Genomic DNA, 22,809 nt, shown 5'->3' on the forward strand with positions numbered 1-22,809 from the left:
AAATGGATGAGGGGAGGGGCTGAAATGGGAATGCTTTATATAGGATTGAAATGTAACTTTGTTAGATTCCGTCTTGTATTGCCACAATCGATTCCATCCTAGTAAACATTTTCCTTTTGGACTAAACATGCATCCAAGAGTTCTTATTTCCTAAGATGTGAATTGAGGTGGGTCCTGACACCACACACCTGTCTCTGGTGCCCAAAACGTTGGGGACCTCTGCCCAAAGGCTATTTTCTTTAGTCTCTGCCCTGGAGGCCTCAGGGCATAGGACTGGCATCCACGTCACTAAGTAGCCGGTCATTAAGCATCACATGACAGTGCAGCGCATTACCGGGCAGTGGCCTAATTGCCACTGAGCCACGTGAATGACTGGCCGGTGTGTGTGGACAGCCCAAGGTGTGTGAACCTCATTGCAGGACTTTGTGGCCCCACTCGTGTGAGCCTCATGGACTCATATTCACCGGCCCCTCCCACAAAATCATCCCCTTCCCCCCCCAGGCTGCCAGCCTGTAAAGATGGGGAACTCTGCACTAAAGACTTGCAAATTTACTTGGAATAATTACTTTCAATTGCGCTGAGAGGTTTAAACAGTCATCTTCATGCCTAGTGGACGGTCACTTAAATAATATGAGCCAGCAGTGTGTAGCAGCAACCATAAAAGCTAATACAATCCTTGGTTGCATAAACAGAGGGAGAGAGTCAAGATGATGTGAAGTATTAGTAAAGGTAAAGGTAAAGGTTCCTCCGCACATGCGTGCTAGTCGTTTCCGACTCTAGGGGCCGGTGCTCATCTCCGTTTCAAAGCCGAAGAGCCAGCGCTTGTCCGAGGACGTCTCCGTGGTCATGTGGCCGGCATGACTAGCACAGAACGCTGTTACCTTCCCACCGTAGTGGTCCCTATTTTTCTACTTGCATTTTTACGTGCTTTCAAACTGCTAGGTTGGCAGAAGCTGGGACGAGTAACAGGCGCTCACTCTGTTACGCGGCACTCGGGATTTGATCCATGAAACTGCCGACCTTCTGATCGACAAGCTCAGTGTCCTAACCCACTGAGCCACCGTGTCCTTTCTGAAGTATTAGTACCACTATATAAAAACGTAGTAAGACCACATCTGGAACACTCCATCCAGTTTTGGTCAAATTATGAAAATGATGATGAGACTTTGAAAAGAGGGCAGAGAAGAACAGATATCATGATTAAGGGTTTAGCTACAAAGGCACATGAAGAACGGTTGGAGGATTTGGGTATGGCTAGTCTAGTGAAAAGAAGGACCAGGCGTGATATGATAGCCGTGTTCCAAAATTTGAGGGGCTGCCACAAAAAAGAGGGGGCAACCTATTTTCCAAAGCACCAGAAGGTGAGACCAAAAACAATGGAAGGAAACTAATGAAGTAAAGAAGCAACCCAGGACTAAGGAGAAACTTCCTAACAGTGAGAACAATTAACCTGTGAAACAGCTCATCTTCAGAAGTTGTGGGTGCTTCATCACTGAAGGCTTTTAAGAGACTGGAAAACTACTTGTCTGAAATAGTACATTTTCTCCTTCTTGAGAAAATAGGTTGACCCTCCCTCCTTCGTGACAGCCACTCAAATAATGATCACGGCTATCATGTCACCCCTGGTCCTTCCTTTCACTAGACATACCCAATTCCTGCAACCATTCATGTTTTAGCCTATGGCCCTCTAATTGTTCTTGTTGCTCTTCTCTGCACTCTACATTCACTATATGGTGTGAGCAAAAGTGAATGCAGTATTGCAAGTGTGGTCTTATAAAGGCTTTATAATACTTCACATTAATCTTGATTCTATCCACTAATGCAGCCTAGGATTGTATTGGCTTTTTTGGCAACTGCAGCACACTACTGGCTCATATCAATCAATCAATCAATCAATCAGAATAGAGTTGGAAGGGACCCTGGAGGTCTTCTGCTCCAAACTCCCTACTCAAGCAGGGGACCCCATACCATTTCAGAAAGTATGTTCTCCAGTCCTTTCTGAAAATCGTCCATTGATGGAAGCACCTACAACTTCTGAAGGCAAGCCGTTCCACTGGCTAACTGTCCTGTTAGGAAGTTTCTCCTTAATTCCAGGTTGCTTCTCTCCTTGATTAGTTTCCATCGTTTCTTGTCTTGCCTTCTGGTGCTTTGGAAAATAACTCCCCCCCCTTCTTTGTGGCTGGATTACCAGATTACAATTATGTCACTCCTAGTAGTCCTTTTCTCTAGACTGGCCATACCCAATTCTTCCAACCATTCTTCATGTTTCTGTCTCCAGGCCCTCAATCATCTTAGTTGGTCTTTGCACTTTTCCCCCAAAGTCTCAACATCTTTTGTGTAATTTGATCAAAACTGGACGCAGTATTCCATGTGGCCTAAGGCTTTATAAAGCAGTACTAATATTTCATGTGACTTGAATTCTATGCCTGTTTATAAAACCTAGGATTGTATGTTTTTTTGGCTGCTGCCGCCCACTGCTCTCTCACATTTAAGTACTCGTCCACTAGGATTCCTAGGTCCCTCTCACAGTTACTGTTTTTGACACAGGTTTTGCCTAATCTGCACTTGTACCTTTGGCTTCTCCAGTCTTTTCCTCACTCTTCCAAGGCAGCGAGCCCTGGCGATGTCATCCAGTAGTGTCAGGGGACAGCACCCAATATCTTATTTATTTTATTTTATTTTAATTCCATTTATATCCCGCCCTTCTCCGGAGACTCAGGGCAGCTTTACAAACTTAGCAGTAGCTTTGCTCACCACCCTCTGTAATGCTTTCCTATCTGTGGCTGTCAGACCAGCATACCAAACCACAATGCAGTACGAGAGGACGCTCTCTATAGTAGACCGGTAAAAGAGGGTCATTGGCTGTTGTTCTTTTCTGGCCACCTGGGTTGTATTCACTTTCCAGGTAAGATCTTTGCAGAGGTAGACTCTGCGGATACGAGATCTAAAACAAAACTTTCATTTTAAAAGGTTTTGTCTGTGCGTTTTATTTTGGAAAAAAATATTTTGTGGACAAAATATTTTTTAAATAAGCCCCTTTATGAGAAGCAAGTTCATGGGGTTGTTTTGCACCTATTTTATAAACTGTCTCCAAATTCATGGAAACATAGCATCATAGGCTTGGAAGGGAAGCTGGGGGGGGGGTCTTCTAGTCCAACACGCAGCTCAAGGCAGGAGCCTTATACCATCCCACTCAAATGACGGTCCAGCCTAATTGTGAAAACCACTAGTAATGGGACAGCCACAATCTCTGGAGGCAAGCTATTCTATTGATTAATTGCCATCACTGACAGAAAATGTCTCCTTACTTCTACGTTAGATCTCATTTTAATAAGCTTCCACCCATTACTTCTTGTCCTAAACTTCCACCCAATACTACTTATCCTGCCCTCAGGTGCCCTAGAGAGTAAGTCAATCCCCTCTTCTTGGTGACAGCCCCTCAAGTACTGGAATACAGCTATCATGTCCCTCAAGTATGATTTCCTTTGATAGCCTAGATCAGGGGTGACAAACTCAATTTCACTGAGGGCCACATCAGCATTGTGGTTGCCCTTGGGGGGGCCGGGTGGGTGTGGCCTGGGTGGGTGTGGCCTACTGGGTGAGCGTGGCTGGAGTGCGTATGGCCTACTGGGTGGGCATGGGCAGCTCTACATCATTGGCATCAAGGGTACCTATGGGGGCCTGGGCAGGAGTGGGACAGATCTGGGGGTCCCTGACAGAAGGAGGGACTCTGGGCCAGGGCCAAGGCAGTGGGGGCCGTTCCCTCACTGTTTCCAGGATGGCTTCGTGGGCCACATGAAACCACTTCGCGGGCCGCATCCGGCCCCCGGGCCTTGTGTTTGACATGTCTGGCCTAGATATACCAAGTTCCCACAACTGATCACCATGTGTCCAGACCCTTTATCATCTTTACCGCTCTTCTCTGCACAATTTCCAGGGCTTTAACAACTTTTCGTATAGTGGCGACAAAAACTGGACACAGTATTCTAACTTTTCCAACAATCTGGACACTCACATGATTTCTTTTCTCTGTGAGTCCTTTGGTGTTTCACCAGGATGAAATTGTGACTGAAACTTTTCCCACAATGACATTCAAAACGTTTCTATCCCGTGTGAGTCCTCAGGTGTTTCAGCAGGCTGGAATTGTCACTGAAACTTTTCCAACAATCAGGACATTCAAAGGGTTTCTCTCCTTTGTGAGTCTTCTGATGTTTGACGAGGTTGGAATTGTGAGTGAAACTTTTGCCACAATCTGGACACCCATACGGCTTCTCTCCTGTGTGAGACCTCTGGTGTATTACCAGGCTGAAATTCTCACTGAAACCTTTCCCACAGAGAGAACATACAAAGGGTTTGTCTCCTGTGTGAGTCTTCTGGTGACTCATGAGGTGGAATTTTTTAATGAAACTTTCCCCACAATATGGACACTGATATGATTTCTCTCCTGTGTGAATCCTCTGGTGTCTCGCCAAGTGGCAATTCTGACTGAAACTTGTTGCACAGTCAGGACATTCAAAGGGTTTCTCTCCTGTGTGACTCCTTTGGTGTCTCAACAGGTTGGAATTCTGACTGAAACTTTTCCCACAATCAAGACATTCAAAAGGTTTACCTCCTGTGTGTATTTTCTGGTGACTCGTGAGCTGGAATTTTCGAATGAAATTTTCCCCACAATCTGGACACTCATATGATTTCTTTTCTGTGTGAGTCCTTTGGTGTTTCACCAGAGTAGAATTGTGACTGAAACCTTTCCCACAATCAGGACATTCATAGGGTTTCTCCCCTGTGTGAGTCCTCTGGTGTATCACCAGGCTGGAACTATAACTGAAACCTTTCCCACAATCAGGACATTCATAGGGTTTCTCCCCTGTGTGAATCCTCTGGTGTATTACCAGGCTGGAGCTGTAACTAAAACCTTTCCCACAATCAGGACATTCAAAGGGTTTCTCTCCTGTGTGAATCCTTTGGTGTTTCACCAGGCTGGAATTGTGACTGAAATCTTTCCCACAATGAGGACATTCAAAAGGTTTGTCTCCCGTGTGAGTCCTCTGGTGAATCACAAGGCTGGAGCTGTGACTGAAACCTTTCCCACAATCAGGACATTCAATGGGTTTCTCCCCTGTGTGAATCCTCTGGTGTTTCACCAGGTTGGAATGGTCACTGAACCCTTTCCTACAATCAGGACATTCATAGGGTTTCTCCCCTGTGTGAGTCCTCTGGTGTTTCACCAGGCTGGATCTGCGACTGAAATCTTTCCCACAATCACGACATTCGAAAGGTTTCTCCCCTGTGTGAGTCCTCTGGTGTACCACCAGGCTGGAATTGTGACTGAAAACTTTCCCACAATGTGGACATTTAAAAGGTTTCTCCCCTGTGTGAGTCCTCTGATGTACCACCAGGCTGGAGCTGCGACTGAAATCTTTCCCACAATCAGGACATTCGAAAGGTTTCTCCCCTGTGTGAATCCTCTGGTGTGACACCAAGTTAGAAATCTGACTGAAGCTTTTACCACACTCGGGACATTCAAAGGGTTTCTCTCCTGTGTGAATCCTCTGGTGTGATACCAAGTTAGAAATCTGACTGAAACTTTTACCACACTCGGGACATTTAAACCGTTTCTCTCCTGTGTGACTCCTGAGGTGTATCACCAGGTGGGAATTCTGACTGAAACGTTTCCCACAGTCCAGACATTCAAAGAATTTATCTCCTTTTTGAGTCTTTTGGTGACTCATGAGGTGGGAATTTTTAATGAAACTTTTCCCCAAACTGGACACTCATACACTTTGTCTTGTGATGCCTGCCTTACTGTCTGCTCTACGTGCCTGTCTAATTGACCTTTTCTTGGCACTGACTTCCAGATATTTTCCTCTTTTTCTAAATCAAAAATAAGCTCCCTTGATTTTTTCTGTAATGTATCTTGGAGTTTTGTGATATCTACTTTTACCAGCTTCAATTATCTTCTTGGTTTTCTTTTACCTGCTGAGAAAAGTGAAGAATTTTGTGCCTTTCTGAAGAAAATTGAAAATGTTTTGATTTCTGGCTTGATTTGCTTTTTTAAAAAAAGCTTCTTGTTATTCTCAGTTGTCCAGGGTGCTCTTATTGCCATCCTCTTTATCTATAAGATTCAAAGAAAAGTGTAACTTTAGTTGTTTATAAAATGGCTTCAGAAGATGTGAGAAAAAGAAAAAAGTATACATTACAAATAAGCAAACATGCCACAATACAAGAAAAAACTTGTTACAGTAATTATGATTCATTTGACACACGGAAGACTACTGAGATCCAAGTTCAAATATCCATTCAATCATGAAATACTGTTTTTGACTTGGGTAAATCACAAATGCTTAGCAATGCAAACCGTTATCATCAAATATATCTGGAAGTGCTGGGAATTATACAGTTGTAGATATATGCATACAGAGAGAAATAGAAATATACAAACATACAAATGTGGGCTGTTGGTTTGATCTCTGGGCTTGATCTCTAGGTTGCAAATGTTTCATCTCCAGGGAGACATCTTCAGCGCAGCTTGAATTGTGTTTGGAATGTTGCTTCCAGTATTTCAGTTCAAGTAGCTCTCTCACTCCCAGTTGGTTACAGTCAACCCTTTTAAGGTACTTTTAGAGATGTGGGGACTTTTAACAGATGAAATGATGCCTAAAGTCTCAGCTGTCAATTTCTGCAATGAACCTGGCTGAAGCCATTTTCTTTTATACACAGTTGCCACACACTTTAGAAGGGGGAATGAGACTGGACATATTGCTAGGTATAACACAGAACGACCGTGGGAACCAAGGTCATCTCCACAAGTGTCGGAGGAAGATGGGGAGGAGTGACTAAGAGGTCACCAATTAACTCCATTGGACAGTGTGATTTGTGACACTTGGGGGGAAGGGGTTTGATACTTTTAATTATGCTGAACCTGCGGGAAATATTCAGAGTTGGTTTTACTTTTGAATGTGCCCATACGATGTACCCCATAAACATGTTCATAAACATCCTTGGTGGAGCAGTGGGCTAATGCCTCCTTAAGTAACACCAGCTGCCTGCAATTAGTGCAGGTTCGAGTCCCACCAGGCTCAAGGTTGACTCAGCCTTCCATCCTTCCGAGGTAGGTAAAATGAGGACCCAGATTGTTGGGGGCAATAAGCTGACTTTGTAATAATGCCGCTTGGGGTGTGTGTGAAAGCCCTAACAAGCAGGCATATACATAGAATGAAGGCTACTGCTAAGCTTGTAAGCCGCCCTGAGTCTTCGGAGAAGGGCGGGATATAAATGGAATTAAAATTAAATTAAATTAAATTAAATTAAATTAAATGTTCATTGAGGAAACTGCTAGCCTCGGAGTTCTAATTTGGTTGGGATGGTTAGTCGGAACCATGACATTAGCAAGATGTAGAGCACTAGTGTCAGCTCTGCTTGGCTCGGCTGGGGCCTCACAGGCATTCTGCCATCAAAACAGGAACTGGGCATGGCTAGTCTAGTGAAGAGAAGGACCAGGGGAGACATGATAGCAGGCATCCAATATTTGAGAGGCTGTCACAGAAAGCACCTGAAGGACAGAGAAGGAATAACAGATGGAAACTGATCAAGGAGAGATTCAACAGTGAGAACAATCAACCAATGGGACAGATTGCCTTCAGAAGTTGTGTGTCAGAATCTATTTATATTTCATTTATATTCCATTCCTAACTTCCTATCTGCACAAACCTAAACCTCACCCCCCTTACTGGATTCTGCCATCCACAAGGAGGGAAGATGTCAATTGGCCACCCCTATCCATTAGACGCAAGGTTGTTTATTCAGCCTGCCTAGAGGCCATCATCAAAGACCAAAGGAAGAACCTTTGAACTGAGAACAACAAAAGCAAGAAGCATAGCTGAACGTCCGGTGGTGACGCCGCACCGATGGCGGCTTTCTTCTGGCCGCCTGTCCTGGGATTCCGTGAAAAGCGTGCGGAGACAGCGAAAATCAGCTGTCCCGCGGCTTGAAAACCTCCCCCTCGGGAGAAGAGGGGGAGGAGAGTTTTCCTCAGGAAGAGGTAGAACTCCCCTAGACCCCCTTAATTATTTGGGGGTCGGAGAGTGAGAGCTCCCTCGGAGCCCGAGGCTTTCTCCGGACCCAGGACACCTTTGCTCCGAGCTTCAGGAGCAAAGCAAGACGCCGCACCCACATCTGTTATTTAAAGTGACTTGTGAGTGATTTAAAAGCAGACAGAGCTGACCAGGAGAAGTTAAAATTGCAAGTGCTGGGAACTTTAACTCGGGCAGAATTAATCTTCTTCATATTTTAATTTGACTTAAAGGGGAAAAATGGCGCCGGAATGCTGTTTGTTTGTGTGAAAGGACAGTGTCAAGAAAGAGATACATTTTGCAACAAAGTTTAAACAACTTATCAGACTTTTGTATTTAGAGCTTCTCTTTCTTTTTAAAAGAAAGAATTCTTACAGAATATTCTTTTTTTTTCTCTGGGACTTTGTTTTTTAATTGCTGATTTTGTTGAAGGGGAAAGTGAAATTTATAAGAAGTGGACTTTTACAAGCAGGAAAATGGCTTCAAAGCGTTTGAGAATTTCTGCTGTTTCTAAAAGTACAATCTCCTCTCCTGTAGTACAACCTGCGGTGCAATCTACAGCTAAGCGTAAATCCCCTCCACCCTCTCCCCCACCACCTGCATTTACGCTTAAAGATATTCAAGATGCTTTAAAGCAAGCAACACAAGAAATAAAGAAGGAGATGGCTGATCTTCTTGACAGTAAAGTGAAGGAGATGGCTGACCTCCTTGAGAATAAAAATAGAGAGATGAGGGAAGACACACTGCTTGCACTTCAAGGGTTAGCTACACATATTGAACGCTTGGATGATCGGGTGGATGAAGTTGTGGAAAAAACTGAAAAATTAGAAAGCAGAGTTGTTAAAGTTGAAAACAAGATTGATAGAACAGAGGACGAAGTGACCATCTCACAATATAGAGATATGGAATTTGCCTTGCGAATAAGAGGATTAAAGGAGGACCCACGAGAAGATCTGAAAAAGGAGGTGGCAAAAGCTATAGCTCCCATTTTGGGATGTGAACCTGAGGAGTTATCAAGAGAGATGGATAAGATATTTAGGGTTAATCCCTGGATTGCGAGGCAGAAAAATTTACCTAGAGATGTGGTTATTTATTTTTCCAGGAGATCACTTCGAAATGCAATTATTCAGGCTTTTTACCAACAGTGATTCCAAATTGCAGATCAAAACATTATAATTTTAAAAGAAATACCTCCAAAAATTCTTAGAAAAAGAAAAGATTTTGCTTTTTTATCTGAGGAGCTTAAAAACCGACAGGTCCAGTTTAGATGGGAAATACCTATTGGAATAGTGGTGAATTATGCAGGGACATGATATAGACTTAATACAATTTCAAAGGCAAAAGATTTCTATACATGTCCTGAAAGTAGGTTCACCACCATCTCCACGACTTAAGAGAATAGAAGAAAGGCTGGAAGATAAACAACCAGTTGAAGGTGCAATGTCACTGGCTGTTGGAGATTTACCGCAGGCAGAGCCTATTGAACAGAGTTTGTTGTTAAAGGATGATCCAAAGGAAGAGAGGATGACTCGGGCTGCGTATAGACATAATGAAAAGGAGCAAAAACAGAAGGCTGATTCTGGACCAACAACACAAGGCCCGGTTAATACAGAGCCTATGGGAGGGGCACGACCGAAGAGACCGACGGCAGATCTTCAGGCAGTGTTCCAGAGGCTTCAGGCCACTAAGGATGGCAAAGCTCCTGACATGGAATGTTAATGGCCTGAATTCACCACAAAAAGAAAGAATTTCACTACCTGAATCAACATAAAAATGACATTGTCTGCTTACAGGAGACTCACATTGCTGCAAAAGATCAAAAGTACCCAGCTTTTTATTTCGACCCCAAACCACCCCAGTGATGCCCTCGACGTGATGTCCCGCTGCCTGGAGGCGGTTCGGGTCTGGATAGGGAGGAACAGGCTTCGACTCAACCCTGACAAGACTGAGTGGCTGTTCGTGCCGGCATCCCGGGAAATTCCGATTATTCCATCATTGGCCATGGGGGGTGAGCTATTACCCCCCGTAGATAGGGCCCGCAACTTGGGAGTCCTTCTAGACTCACAGCTCTCTTTGGAAGAGCATATTGGAGCTGTGACTAGGGGGGCCTTTGCCCAGGTTCGCCTGGTGTGCCAGTTGCGGCCCTATCTAGACCGGGATGCCTTGCACACAGTCACTCATGCGCTCGTGACCTCTCGTCTAGACTACTGTAATGCTCTCTACATGGGGCTGCCCTTGAGGTCCACCCGGAGACTCCAACTGGTGCAGAATGCAGCCGCGCGAGTTGTCTTGGGAGTTTCCCGATACTCCCATGTTACACCTTTGCTCCGCGAGCTACATTGGCTACCGGTTGCTCTCCGGGTGAGGTTCAAGGTGTTAGTTATGACTTACAAAGCCCTTCATGGCATGGGTCCAGATTACCTACGGCAACACCTGCGGCCAGCGTCAACTTCCCTCCGTCCAGTGCGCTCCCACAGAGAGGGCCTCCTCAGGGTGCCGCCGATCAAAGAATGCCGATTGGTGACCCCCAGGGGGAGAGCGTTCTCTGTGGGCGCGCCAGACTTTTGGAACCGCTTACCGGTTGAGCTCCGGATGGCCCCCGACCTTCGCTCCTTCCGGCGCAATCTCAAAACATTCATTTTCGAACAAGCTGGCCTGGTCTGACGGGATCGGGTTGGGTTTTTAAAACTTGTTTTAACTTTAATATGTATTGATTTTATGGGCATGATGTTTAATGGCTTTTTAATTTTTGTATTCGATTTTTATTGTGTATTGCCCTGTTCACCGCCCTGAGTCCTTCGGGAGAAGGGCGGTATAGAAATCAAATTATTAAATTATTATTATTAAATTAAATTTGGACAAGAACAACCAAGTCCCCGCGGCATTGATATTTTTGGATGCTGAAAAAGCTTTTGATCAGTTGAATTGGCAATTTTTATTGAAAGTTGTTGATAAAATGAATTTTGGGGATAAATTTTTACATTCTCTTAGGGCTATATATCAACATCAATTGGCACAAATTATAATTAATGTGGGATTAACAGGCATTTAAAAGCGAAAAAGGCACAAGACAGGGATGTCCCCTATCACCATTGTTGTTTGTTTTAACATTGGAGATTTCATTGATTAAAATTCGTGAATCAACTATAATAAAGGGAATAAAAATAAAACAGAATGATTATAGGTTAAGAGCTTTTGCGGATGATTCAATTGGTTATAGACTTGATGGAAATTATAACTCAATATGGAAAGTTTCTGGTTTTAAGGTAAATAATAATAAGACTAAAATATTATCTAAAAATATGACCATGAATGAAAAAGAAATGTTAGTAAAATTGACAGGTTATGAAATAGTGAAAAAGGTTAAATATTTGGGAGTATATATTACAGCCTCTAATGTGAAATTATATAAGAATAATTATGACACATTATGGCTAAAAGTACAAAAGGATTTAAATAATTGGAAAAAAACTACAATTATATTTGCTGGGGAAAATTGCAGCTGTTAAAATGAATGTTTTACCAAAGTTTCTCTTTTTGTTTCAAATGATACCTATATTTTATTTATTTATTTATTTATTTTATTACATTTATATACCGCCCTTTCCCGAAGGACTCAGGGCGGTTTACAGGGTGATTAAAAAACCAAGATACAAAAGTTAAAAACAATTTTTTTAAAAAAATTATATTTGTCCCTGCATAAATAAAACCCCAGTTAAAATAAGATTAATCCTCAGCCTGGGCCAGAGAGCTCGAAGAGCCAGGTCTTCAGGCCCCGGCGGAATGAACGGAGGTCGGGGGGCAGTCCTCAGCTCCACTGACAGCTGGTTCCAAAGGGCAGGCGCCCCCACTGAGAAGGTCCTATCCCTGGGTGTTACCCGCTTGCAATCTCTTACCGGTGGCACCCTGAGAAGACCCTCCCTGTGGGAGCGCACTGGACGAAGGGAACTTGATGCCGGCAGCAGGTGTTCCCTCAGATATCCCGGACCCAAGCCATTTAGGGCTTTATAGGTCATCACCAGCACCTTGAATCTCACCCGGAGGGCAACCGGAAGCCAATGCAGCTCGCGGAGTAGAGGTGTTACATGGGAGTATCGGGAAACCCCCATCACAACTTGCGCGGCCGCATTCTGCACAAGCTGAAGCCTCCGAGTGGTCCTCAAGGGCAGCCCCATGTAGAGAGCGTTGCAGTAGTCTAAACGGGAGGTCACGAGCGCATGAGTGAAAAAAGATTGAAAAAAGATGCTAATCTGGATGAATGGCAGAAGGGTATTAATAAATTTATCTGGGTGGAGAAAAAACCAAGAGTTAAACTTAAGATTTTACAAGACGCACGGGACTTAAGGTGCCTAACATGAAATTACCATATTTTTTGGACCATAAGACGCACTTTTTCCCCCCAAAAGTGAGGGGGAAAACGAGGGTGCGTCTTATGGTCTAAAGGTGATCCGTATGGCCAGCCCCAACCTCCGCAAGTGGAAAGCAAGGGAGATTGTCAGGAGCACAAATCGGCACGTGCTGAGAAACGCCGATCTCGCACTCCTGCAATCTCCCTCGCTTGGTTTCAGCTTCCCTTGCTACAAGAGAAAGCAGGCTGAAACGGAGGAAGGGAGATTGCCAGGAACGCGATGTTGCACTGCTGCAATCTCCCTTGCTCTGTTTCAGCCTGCTTTCTCTTGTAGCAAGGGAAACTGAAACCACGCGAGATCGCGTTCCTGGCAATCTCCCTCGCTCCGTTTCAGCTTGCTTTCTGCAAGAGAAAGCCGGGCTGCAGGGCCGCCTCTGTGGGTACTGCTCTAACACAGAGAGGGAAGGACAAAGAGGGAGAGAAGGAAGGAAGGAAGGAAGGAAGGAAGGAAGGAAGGAAGGAAGGAAGGAAGGAACAATGGGAGAGGGAGGGAGAGAAATAGAGAGAGAAAGATAGGGAGAGAGAGAAGGAAAAAGAAATAGGAAGGGAGAGAAAGGGAGAGAGAGGAGAAAGATAGGGAGAGAAAGAGGGAAAGAGAGAGAAGGAGAAAGAAAGGGAGAGAAATAGAGGGAGAGAAAGGGAGAGGGAAAGAGAGAGGGAGAGAAAGAAAGGGAGAGGGAGAAATAGAGGGAAAGAGAAAAATATAGAGGGAGAGAAAGAGGGAGAGAGAAAGAAAGGGAGGGAAATAGAGGGAAAGAAAAATAGAGGGAAAGAGAAAAATAGGGAGAGAGAGAAAGAGGGAGAGAGAGGAGAGAGAAAGAAAGAGGGGAGAGGGAGAGAAAGAGAAGGAGAGAGAGAAATTAAATTAGTAACATGGTTGTTAAGCGAATCTGGTTTCCCCACTAACTTTGCTTGTCAGAAGGTTGCAAAAGGCGATCACATGACCCTGGAACAATGTGACCATCATAAATATGAATCGATTGCCAAGCATCCGAATGTAAATCACACAACCTTGGGGATGCTGCAATGGTCATAAGTGTGAAAAATGGTCATAAGTTGCTTTTTTCAGTGCCATCGTAACTTTGAACAGGCACTAAGTAAATCGTTGTAAGTCGAGGACTACCTGTACTTTATCATTTTTTTTCCTTTTGGGGGGGGTGTCAAGTTTTTGACACCTTGCTGGGCAACTGGTGGTACTCGGACATTGCCTTCTCCTAAAAGTGGTACAATGGATGAAAAGGTTGAAAAGACCTGTTTTAGTATACTGATACTATTTGGTTCAGAATATTTTTTTTCTTGTTTTCCTGCTCTAAAAACTGGGTGCGTCTTATGGTCAGGTGCGTCTTATGGTCCGAAAAATACGGTATATTATGATGTGGTGGTTTTAACATTGGTTAGTGATTGGCTTAATTTAACAAATAAAAGAACACTTTATCTTGAGGGATGGAACTTATTATATGGGTGGCATGAATATTTAATTTATGACAAAAAAGTTGACAAGGCTTTTAAATCTCATATTTTAAGAAGTGCTTTATTGCGTGTCTGGAAAAAGTATTATTATAAGTTAAATTATAAAATACCAATTTGGGGGATTCCTGGATACGCGATAGAAGGTGTATTTATGGGTGTGAGTTTGGATATGATTTCTTATAAGGAATTACTTAGATTGGTAGGGAATGATTGGCAATTAAAGTCATTAGTTCAGTTAAAACAGGAAAATATTGTACAGTCCTGGTTCCAGTATATTCAATTGCAAGTTAGGTGGAAGTTAGATCAGAAGGTTGGCATTACACTACTGGACGAAAATTTGGTAAAACAGATCAAAGATCAAAATTGAGTGCATATAAAGAGAATTTACAATGCTTTAATAGAATTGGATTCGGAAATGGAATTAGTTAATGATTGTATGGTAAAGTGGGCCCAAAATATTCAAGAACCGATCCCATTGGATATATGGGAGGTAATTTGGGTTAGAAATGTAAAATTTACCCAGGTCCAAAATTTAAGAGAAAATTTTTATAAAATGTTTTAGAGATGGCATTTGGATCCTAAAAAGTTGTCTTGTATGTATCCTAACTTACAGCCCAAATGTTGGAGATTTGGCAGTTTGGATGCCACTTATTTTCATATCTGGTGGACTTGTAGAAATATAAAAGCTTTTGGATTAAAATTTGGTTGAACATTCAAAAGATTTTTAAGAGAAAGATAAAGTTTACCCCACAACTATTTTTATTGGGTGTTATTATAGATTGTGATACTAAAGAAACTAACTTGATGTTGAACTTGATAAAAGCTGCAAGGTTATTGGTAGGGCAATATTGGAAGAAGGATTGCTTGCCTACTATAGAAGAATGGATATTTAAAGTGTCAAATTTAGCAGAAATGGCTAAGATTTCTGCTTATCTGAAGGATCATTCACAAGAAAGATACATTTCGGTCTGGAGAAGATGGATAGATTATATTCAGAATAAATATGGGACCAAAAAGTTCCATTTGGCTTATGAGTAAATTTTAGATTGTTATTATTATTAATAGTTTATTATAGCGGAATTTTTATTAGTTTTAATTATATGGTATTATTATTTTTAGTATTAGTATTGTTTAATAACTTGGATATTAATTTCTTTGTTTTTATTATTATGTTCATTTTATTTTGTTTAAAGGGGAGTTAAAGCGCATTATGAAATTGGTTATTTATATAGTTGGTTAATGTTAGTTAGATTATGATTATTATATTTGTAACCCTATATTTAGCTTTGGGAAGTGTGGGAGGGAGGGGTTTTTTGGGTGGGTTGGTTTTGGGGATTATATTGTAATTTTTACAAAACTTTTTTAATAAAAAATGAAACAGAAAAAATAAATTAAAAAAAGCAAGAAGCATAGCTGACTCAGGAATTTTGGGAGTTGAAGTCCATGAGTCATAAAAGAGCCGAGGTTGCCTACCCCTGCACGTGGGGATAATGGACCTCTGCCCTCCCCTTTTAAAAAACCCCCAGTCAAAATACCATCATCCATGTAGGGCTGTTCACATACGTGGGCAGAGAGAGAAACAGGGACGCAGCAGTCACCAGAGAGGGAATCCGAGCACGTAAGAGAGGCAGATTCAGGGGCTCCATCTCAAAGGAAGCCCACCTGGACAGGGCAGCCCATTGGCCAAGCCCACCTGGACGCCTCTCGGCTCTCCCTCACCCGCCTTCCAGACGCCATTCAGCTCTTCCTCCTCGCAGGGTCCCCGCCCTCCCCTCCAGCCTCGCTCCCTCCCAGCCCAGAGCTCCCCCCGTCCTCCCCCTCCTCCTCCTCCCCTCCAGGCACTGGCAGGCTGACCCTCCCCAGCAGCGAGAGGGGAACGTGGGAACGGGGGTGCCCAACCTTCCGGGAATCCCCGGGAGCCCCCAGGCGGGGAGCCGGGCTGCGCCAAGAGGGGGGGCTGCGGGGCAGGAGGGGGGCTCGGGGGAAGGACCTGGAGGGGATCGGAGAGCCGTTCGCGGAAGCCGCAACCCAGGAGGAGGAGAAGCGAAGGCGCAGCGCTTCCCACGGAGCAGAAAAGCCCGCGAGGAAAGGCGGAGACTCGGAAGGGGAGGGGGCGCAACTGGGGGAAACCCACCTGGCTCTCCCTCCCTCCCTCCCTCCCCCGGGAATCCCCCCTCCCCTTCCCCCCCCGGGGATTCCCCCCTCCTGATTGCCCTCCCCCTCTCGGAGCCTCCTCGCCCACCTGGCGCCCTTTCAGCGACCCTCCCCGCGAGGGGAACCTCCGCAGCGCTGCCGTAAGAAAGGCTGGGAGAGCAGGAAAAGGGGCGGGAGGGGCCGGAAAGTGCACTCCCACGGCCTTATTTCCGTTTCCGGCCTCCTCTCTAGGCGCCAGAGAAAAGCTCTCTGCCTTTAACCCCTTCGTGGAAGCCGCTGCGGGGAGGGGGCGACAGCACAGGCAGAAATGCAGCCCCAAACCAGGACAGACTATCCACCAGGCTTCCCTGAAGGCTGCAAATGTTCATTTCTCCATCTCTTCTCAGATATTGTTGACAATTGGATCCAAAAATTTCAGACTTGGATTCATCATTGCATAATACTCTTTTCCACTGAACCCGTAATTCAATTTTTGTGAGCTTCAGCATATCTTAGCTGAAGCCATCTGTGGGATGCAGGCAGCACACAAAACCACACTCTCTGGTGCGTGAAAAAACTTTTCTCCACACAACCGGTCTCTGGTGCCCAAAACGTTGAGGACCTCTGCCCTAAGGCTATTTTCTTTACTCTCTGCCCTGGAGGCCTCAGGGCATAGGACTGGCATCCCCGTCACTAAGCATCTGGTCATTAAGCATGTTAAGCATCACATGACAGTGTCAACTTACATCCGTTCCTCTGTAGTTGTTAAGCAAAGCATGATCGTGACTTGCAGATTCCTGCCGGCATTCCCCACTTACGTTTCTTGTCAGAAGCTAGTTGGACAGTAAGAAATGGGGATTGTGAGTGTGGGATGCTGAAACCATTATAAATGTGCACCCGTTTGTTCCATTTTATGACCTTTCTTGCCATAGTTGTGAAGTGAATCTCTGCAGGGTTCAGTGCGTTTTTTGCTCAATTTTTTATTATTTTTATTATTCAAAATACAAAATACAAAGAAAAATAGTGGGAAACTAAGGGTAGGAAAAAGGGAAGAAGGAAAATGGCATAGAAAAATGTTGACTTCCGACTCTTTTTAGCATAGTAAAATATAATAAGGTTACAACTTCAACTTTACTTTTACAGAGTCGTTTATACTAGCCATTTCTTACTTAACCTATTTAATCCAGATGTCTCCAACTATTCTTGGTTGGCGGACTGGAGGGAAAGAGGGGGAAGAGTTTTATGCGCGTGCGTGCACGCACATAATAGGGGCCACGAGCACCTGCGACGCAAACGGGGCGGTGCTAGCACCTAGATGACACTAGCTAGGACCGCCCCATTTTTGCCGTACAGGCGCTAGTGCCACCCTGTTTGCTATGCGCCCAAACATTTTGCCCAGGCCCCACCCCAATTTTGCCAGGGCGGCAGTGCTTGCATGAGTGGGGATGAGTGCGTGCCCTGGGCAGCCAATCACACCTGGGTTGGGGACCCCTGATCTAATCAGGAAAAGCCAAATTTCATTTTCTTCCATCATAGGCACAAAATCATGAGACTTTGAAAAGAGGGCAGAGTAGAACAGCTAACATGATTAAGGGCCTGGCGACTAAAGCACATGAAGAACGGTTGGAGGATTTGGGTATGGCTAGTCTAGTAAAAAGAAGGACCAGGGGTGATATGATAGCCATGCTCCCAAAATTTGAGGGGCTGCCACAAAAACGAGGGGACCAACCTATTTTCCAAAGCACCAGAAGGTGAGATAAAAAACAATGGAAGGAAACTAATGAAGTAAAGAAGCAACCCAGAACTAAAGACAAACATCCTAACAGTGAGAACAGTTAACAAGTGAAATAGCTTATCTTCAGAAGTTGCAAAGTGTTGGCTTTTTTGGCAGCCGCAGCACACTGCTGGCTCATATTTAAGTGATTGTCCACTCCGAGACAGCCACAATCTCTGGAGGCAAGCTATTCCATTGATTAATTGCTCTCAGTGATGGAAAATTTCTCTTTACTTCTAAGTTGGATCTCATTTTAAGAAACCTCTTGTCCTGCCCTCAGGTACCTTAGAGAGTAAGTCAATCCCCTCTTCCTGGTGACAGCCCCTCAAGTACTGGAAGACAGCTATCGTCTCCCTCAAGTATGATGACCTTTGATAGCCTAGATATACCTAGCTCCCACAACTGATCACCAAATGATTTAGTGTCCAGACCCTTTATCATCTTTACCGCTCTTCTCTGCACAATTTCCAAGATTTCAAAAACTTTTCATTATCGTGGTGACCAAAACTGGATACAGTATTTGAAGTGACGTCACCAACAGTGTGTGAAGCAATTCTATCTCCTCCTGTTGTCTTGACACTATTCCTCTGTTGCTGCAATCTAGGACTGCATTGACTTTTTCTGGCAGTTGCAGCACAATAATGGCGCAAGTGGTACTTGTCCACTTATCTTGGGTCCCAGGGATACATAGTCTGCCTTTTTGGAGACCTCCTGGAGGCAGCCATCATTTTCACTGTGCCCACAATCTCTTAACACAGTCTACAAAGGGTTAAGGTAGCAGAACTGAACGGTCGGTCACACTCCCAGGCGACAGTAACCAAGATGCAGCCACCAATTTGCCCCAGAGGCAGGCGTGGCAAAATAGCAGCTTCTTCCACAAGTCCACCATATGGCACCTGTGTTCCTTCACCAACTTGAGGTTCAGAGATCTTCAAAAGGTATGGAGGAGGAGGCTGTGAGGCGTGGTGTGGTGAGAGTCAAGATTAAGGATTGAAGGGATCCAATGGAAGTGGGGAAAAGATTGTGGGGATCCTGTGGGGAAGAGAAAGGCCTGGAGGGAACTAAAAGGGTAAGGAGGTCTTTGGAAGGCAAATCTGGGTCTGTGCTTTCATGACATACTAACATAGCCCACGGATGCATGTCCTGCTCTTCTTCACAAACTTGAGGTTCAAAAGGTATAGAGGACTTGCAATTTGATTAACGGCTTCATCAGGGAGAGAAGGAGGTGGGATAGTTCATCAAGGGAGTCTTGCTTAACCACCATTGCAAGATGCAACCGTAATTGAGATAACAATTGTTATCTCGAGGACTATTTGTATGTTGGCTGGGGAATTCTGGAGCTCAAAATCTGGAGGACACCAAGGTAGAAGATAATCAATATACAAAAAATACCACCCAAAAGCCTTTTTCACAAATTGCACAACTTCTGCAAAAGGAAATATCCAGTAATTTCTGCTGATAACCAGAAACCAGAAACCACAATCTGGACACTCATAATAATTTCCACTTATTTCTCTCTGCCAACTGGTCTAATCCTGAGATGTGGACTAAAAAGTATTAGGCCAGAATTAAAATAGTCAATTTCTCACCTACACTCTCAATGGGAGATCTGAAATGAAAATGAAGCCTTCTTTAAATTCATCAACTTTTGCCTCATGTCAAATTTCTTGTATTCAATAAGGGGTGATTTACGCTTGAGCTACCATCCACAGATTGGATATTTGACAGGTGTCCCCCCATGTGAATCCTCTGGTGCATCAACAGGTTGTACGTATGACTGAAACTTTTCCCACAAAAAGGACATTTAAAGGGTTTGTCTCCTGTGTGAGTTCTCTGGTGCATCACCAAGTGTGAAGATGTAATGAAACTTTCCCCACAATCGGGACGTTCAAAAGGTTATATTATGGAGTGGAAAAAATGGATTGAATATATCCAGAACAAATATGGGACTAAAAAGTTTCATTTAGCATTTGAATAAGTCTTCCTTTCTATTTTCTTTTTTTTTATATGGAAAATTAGTATTGCTTGTAGTTATCTTATATGAGCTAGAGAGTGATAGATTTAAGAATTTATTGTTGGTAGCATATGGATGTTTATGATAGTTCTTTGTTTTTATACCCTGTACTAAGCTCTGGGAAGTCGGGAGGGGGGGAGGGGGGAGAGGGGGAGAGGGGTAGGGAGGGATAGGTAGGGGGGGAGGGGGGATTGTTAAAGATAAAATGTATTTTAAAACTTTTCAATAAAAAAAAGGTTTCTCTCCTGTGTGAGACCTCTGGTGTATCACCAGACTGAAATTCCGACTGAAACTTTTACCACATTCTGCACACTCATACGGTTTCCCTCCCATGTGTGTCCTCTGGTGGTTCACCAGGTAGGAATTTTCCTTGAAATTTTTCCCACAATCAGGACATTCAAATGATTTCTCTGTGTGAATCCTTTGGTGTCTCACCAGACTAGAACGGTAATTGAAACTTTTCCCACAACCTGGACATTCATATGGTTTCTCTCCTGTGTGAGTCTTCTGATGTTTCACCAGGTTGGAATTGTGAGTGAAACTTTTGCCACAATCTGGACACTCATACGGCTTCTCTCCTGTGTGACACCTCTGGTGTATTACCAGGCTGAAATTCTCACTGAAACATTTCCATCAGAGAGCACATTCAAAAGGTTTCTCTCCTATGTGAGTCCTCTGGTGTATCACCAGACTGGAATTCCGACTGAAACTTTTCCCACAAACTGGACACTCATATGGTTTCTCTTCTGTGCGAGTTCTCTGGTGTGTCAGCAGATTAGAAATCTGATTGAAGCATTTCCCACACTCGGGACATTTAAAGGGTTTCTCTCCTGTGTGAGTCCTCTGGTGTATCACCAGACTGGAATTCCAAGTGAAATTTTAACACATTCTGGACACTCATATGGTTTCTCTCCTGTGTGAATCCTCTGGTGTATCGCTAGTTCATAATTCTCACTGAAACTTTTCCCACAATCAGGACATTCAAAGGCTTTCACTCCTGTGTGAGTCCTCAGGTGTCTCATGAGGTGGGAATTGTCAGTGAAATTTTTGCCACAATCTGGACACTCATATGGCTTCTCTCCTGTGTGAGACCTCTGGTGTATGACTAGGCTGGAACTGTGACTGAAACTTTTCCCACAGAGAGCACATTCAAAGGGTTTCTCTCCTGTGTGAGTCCTCTGGTGTCTCACCAGGAGGGAATTCTGACTGAAACCTTTCCCACAATCTGGACACACATATGATTTCTTTTCTGTGTGAGTCCTCTGGTGGTTCACCAGGCTGGAATTGCGACTGAAATCTTTCCCACAATGAGGACATTCAAAAGATTTCTGTTCTGTGTGAATCCTCTTGTGTCTCACAAGGCTGGAATAGTCTATGAAACCTTTCCGACAATCAGGACATTCATAGGGTTTCTCCCCTGTGTGAGTCCTCTGGTGTGTCACCAGGGTGGAATTGGAAATGAAACCTTTCCCACAATGAGGACATTGAAAAGGTTTGTCCCCTGTGTGAGTCCTCTGGTGTATCACCAGGCTGGAACTGTGACTGAAACCTTTCCCACAATCAGGACATTCAAAGGGTTTCTCTCCTGTGTGAATCCTCTGGTGTAACACCAGGTTATAAATCTGACTGAAACTTTTCCCACAATCAGGACATTCATAGGGTTTCTCCCGTGTGTGTCCTCAGGTGTATCACCAGGCTGGAATTGTGATTGAAACCTTTCCCACAATGAGGACATTCAAAGGGTTTCTCCCCTGTGTGATTCTTTTGGTGATTCAACAGGATGGAATTGTGACTGAAACTTTTCCCACAATAAGGACATTCAAAAGGTTTCTCCCCTGTGTGAGTGCTCTGGTGTATCACCAGGCTAGAAATGTGACTGAAACCTTTCCCACAATCAGGACATTTAAATGGTTTCTCTCCTGTGTGAGTCCTCTGGTGTTTCACCAGGCTGGAATGGTCAATGAAACCTTTCCCACAATCAGAACATTCAAAGGGTTTCTCTCCTGTGTGAGTCCTCTGGTGTATCACCAGGTGTGAATTCTGACGGAAACCTTTCCCACAGTCGGGACATTCATAGGGTTTCTCTCCTGTGTGAACACTCTGGTGTATCACCAGGTGTGAATTCTGACGGAAACCTTTCCCACAATCAGGACATTCAAAGGGTTTCTCCCCTGTGTGTGTCCTCTGGTGTTTCACCAGGCAGGAACTGTGACTGAAACCTTTCCCACAATTAGGACATTCATAGGGTTTCTCTCCTGTGTGACTCCTCTGGTGTATCACCAGTTTGGAATTGTCAATGAAACCTTTCCCACAATCAGGACATTCATAGGGTTTCTCCCCTGTGTGAGTCCTCTGGTGTTTCACCAGGCCTGAATGGTCAATGAAACCTTTCCCACAGTCGGGACATTTAAAGGGTTTCTCTCCTGTGTGAGTCCTCTGGTGTATCACCAGGTGTGAATTCCGACTGAAACATTTCCCACAATCAGGACATTCATAGGGTTTCTCCCCTGTGTGAGTCCTCTGGTGTTTCACCAGGCTGGAATGGTCAATGAAACCTTTCCCACAATAAGGACATTCATAGGGTTTCTCCCCTGTGTGAGTCCTCTGGTGTGTCTCCAGGTTAGAAAACTGAATGAAACTTTTCTCACACTCGGGACATTTAAAGGGTTTCTCTCCTGTGTGAGTCCTCTGGTGTATCTTCAGGTGTGAATTCCGACTGAAACATTTCCCACAGTACAGACATTCAAAGAATTTATCTCCTTTTTGAGGCCTTTGGTGACTCATGAGGTGGGAATGTCTAATGAAACTTTTCCCCAAACTGGACACTCAACACTTTCTCCTTGATGTGAGTCCTCTGACGTATCACCAAGTTGCTCTAGTTGCTAAGGCATTTACCTCAGTGAGAGCATTTGTAGGGCATCTGTCCTGTGTCTTTCCACGA

The 22,809-nt window shown here is 44.2% G+C and overlaps 3 protein-coding genes across 6 annotated transcripts in view; 2 read left to right on the forward strand and 1 right to left on the reverse strand.

Moving 5' to 3' along the window:
* Positions 1-22,809, forward strand: part of LOC310636861 (uncharacterized protein) — a 422,701-nt gene that overhangs the window by 112,620 nt on the left and 287,272 nt on the right. The gene's annotated exons all lie outside the window — the stretch shown is intronic.
* Positions 1-22,809, forward strand: part of LOC310636858 (uncharacterized protein) — a 342,152-nt gene that overhangs the window by 91,696 nt on the left and 227,647 nt on the right. The gene's annotated exons all lie outside the window — the stretch shown is intronic.
* Positions 930-22,809, reverse strand: part of LOC310636864 (uncharacterized protein) — a 121,129-nt gene continuing 99,249 nt past the window's right edge. For 2 of the 4 annotated variants that reach the window (XM_083356985.1, XM_083356984.1), the window contains exon 2: positions 930-6,112. In XM_083356985.1, the coding sequence (XP_083213111.1) occupies positions 4,104-5,729 (1,626 nt within the window). In that variant the 5' untranslated portion in view covers positions 5,730-6,112 and the 3' untranslated portion in view covers positions 930-4,103. Of the gene's footprint in view, positions 6,113-6,443; positions 6,962-16,189; positions 16,247-22,809 lie in introns of those variants that run through there. The other 2 variants (XM_083356983.1, XM_083356982.1) reach the window with 2 other exon arrangements.

Source organism: Vipera ursinii (genome assembly GCF_947247035.1).
Source record: "Vipera ursinii genome assembly, chromosome: 2".
NCBI lineage: Eukaryota > Metazoa > Chordata > Lepidosauria > Squamata > Viperidae > Vipera > Vipera ursinii.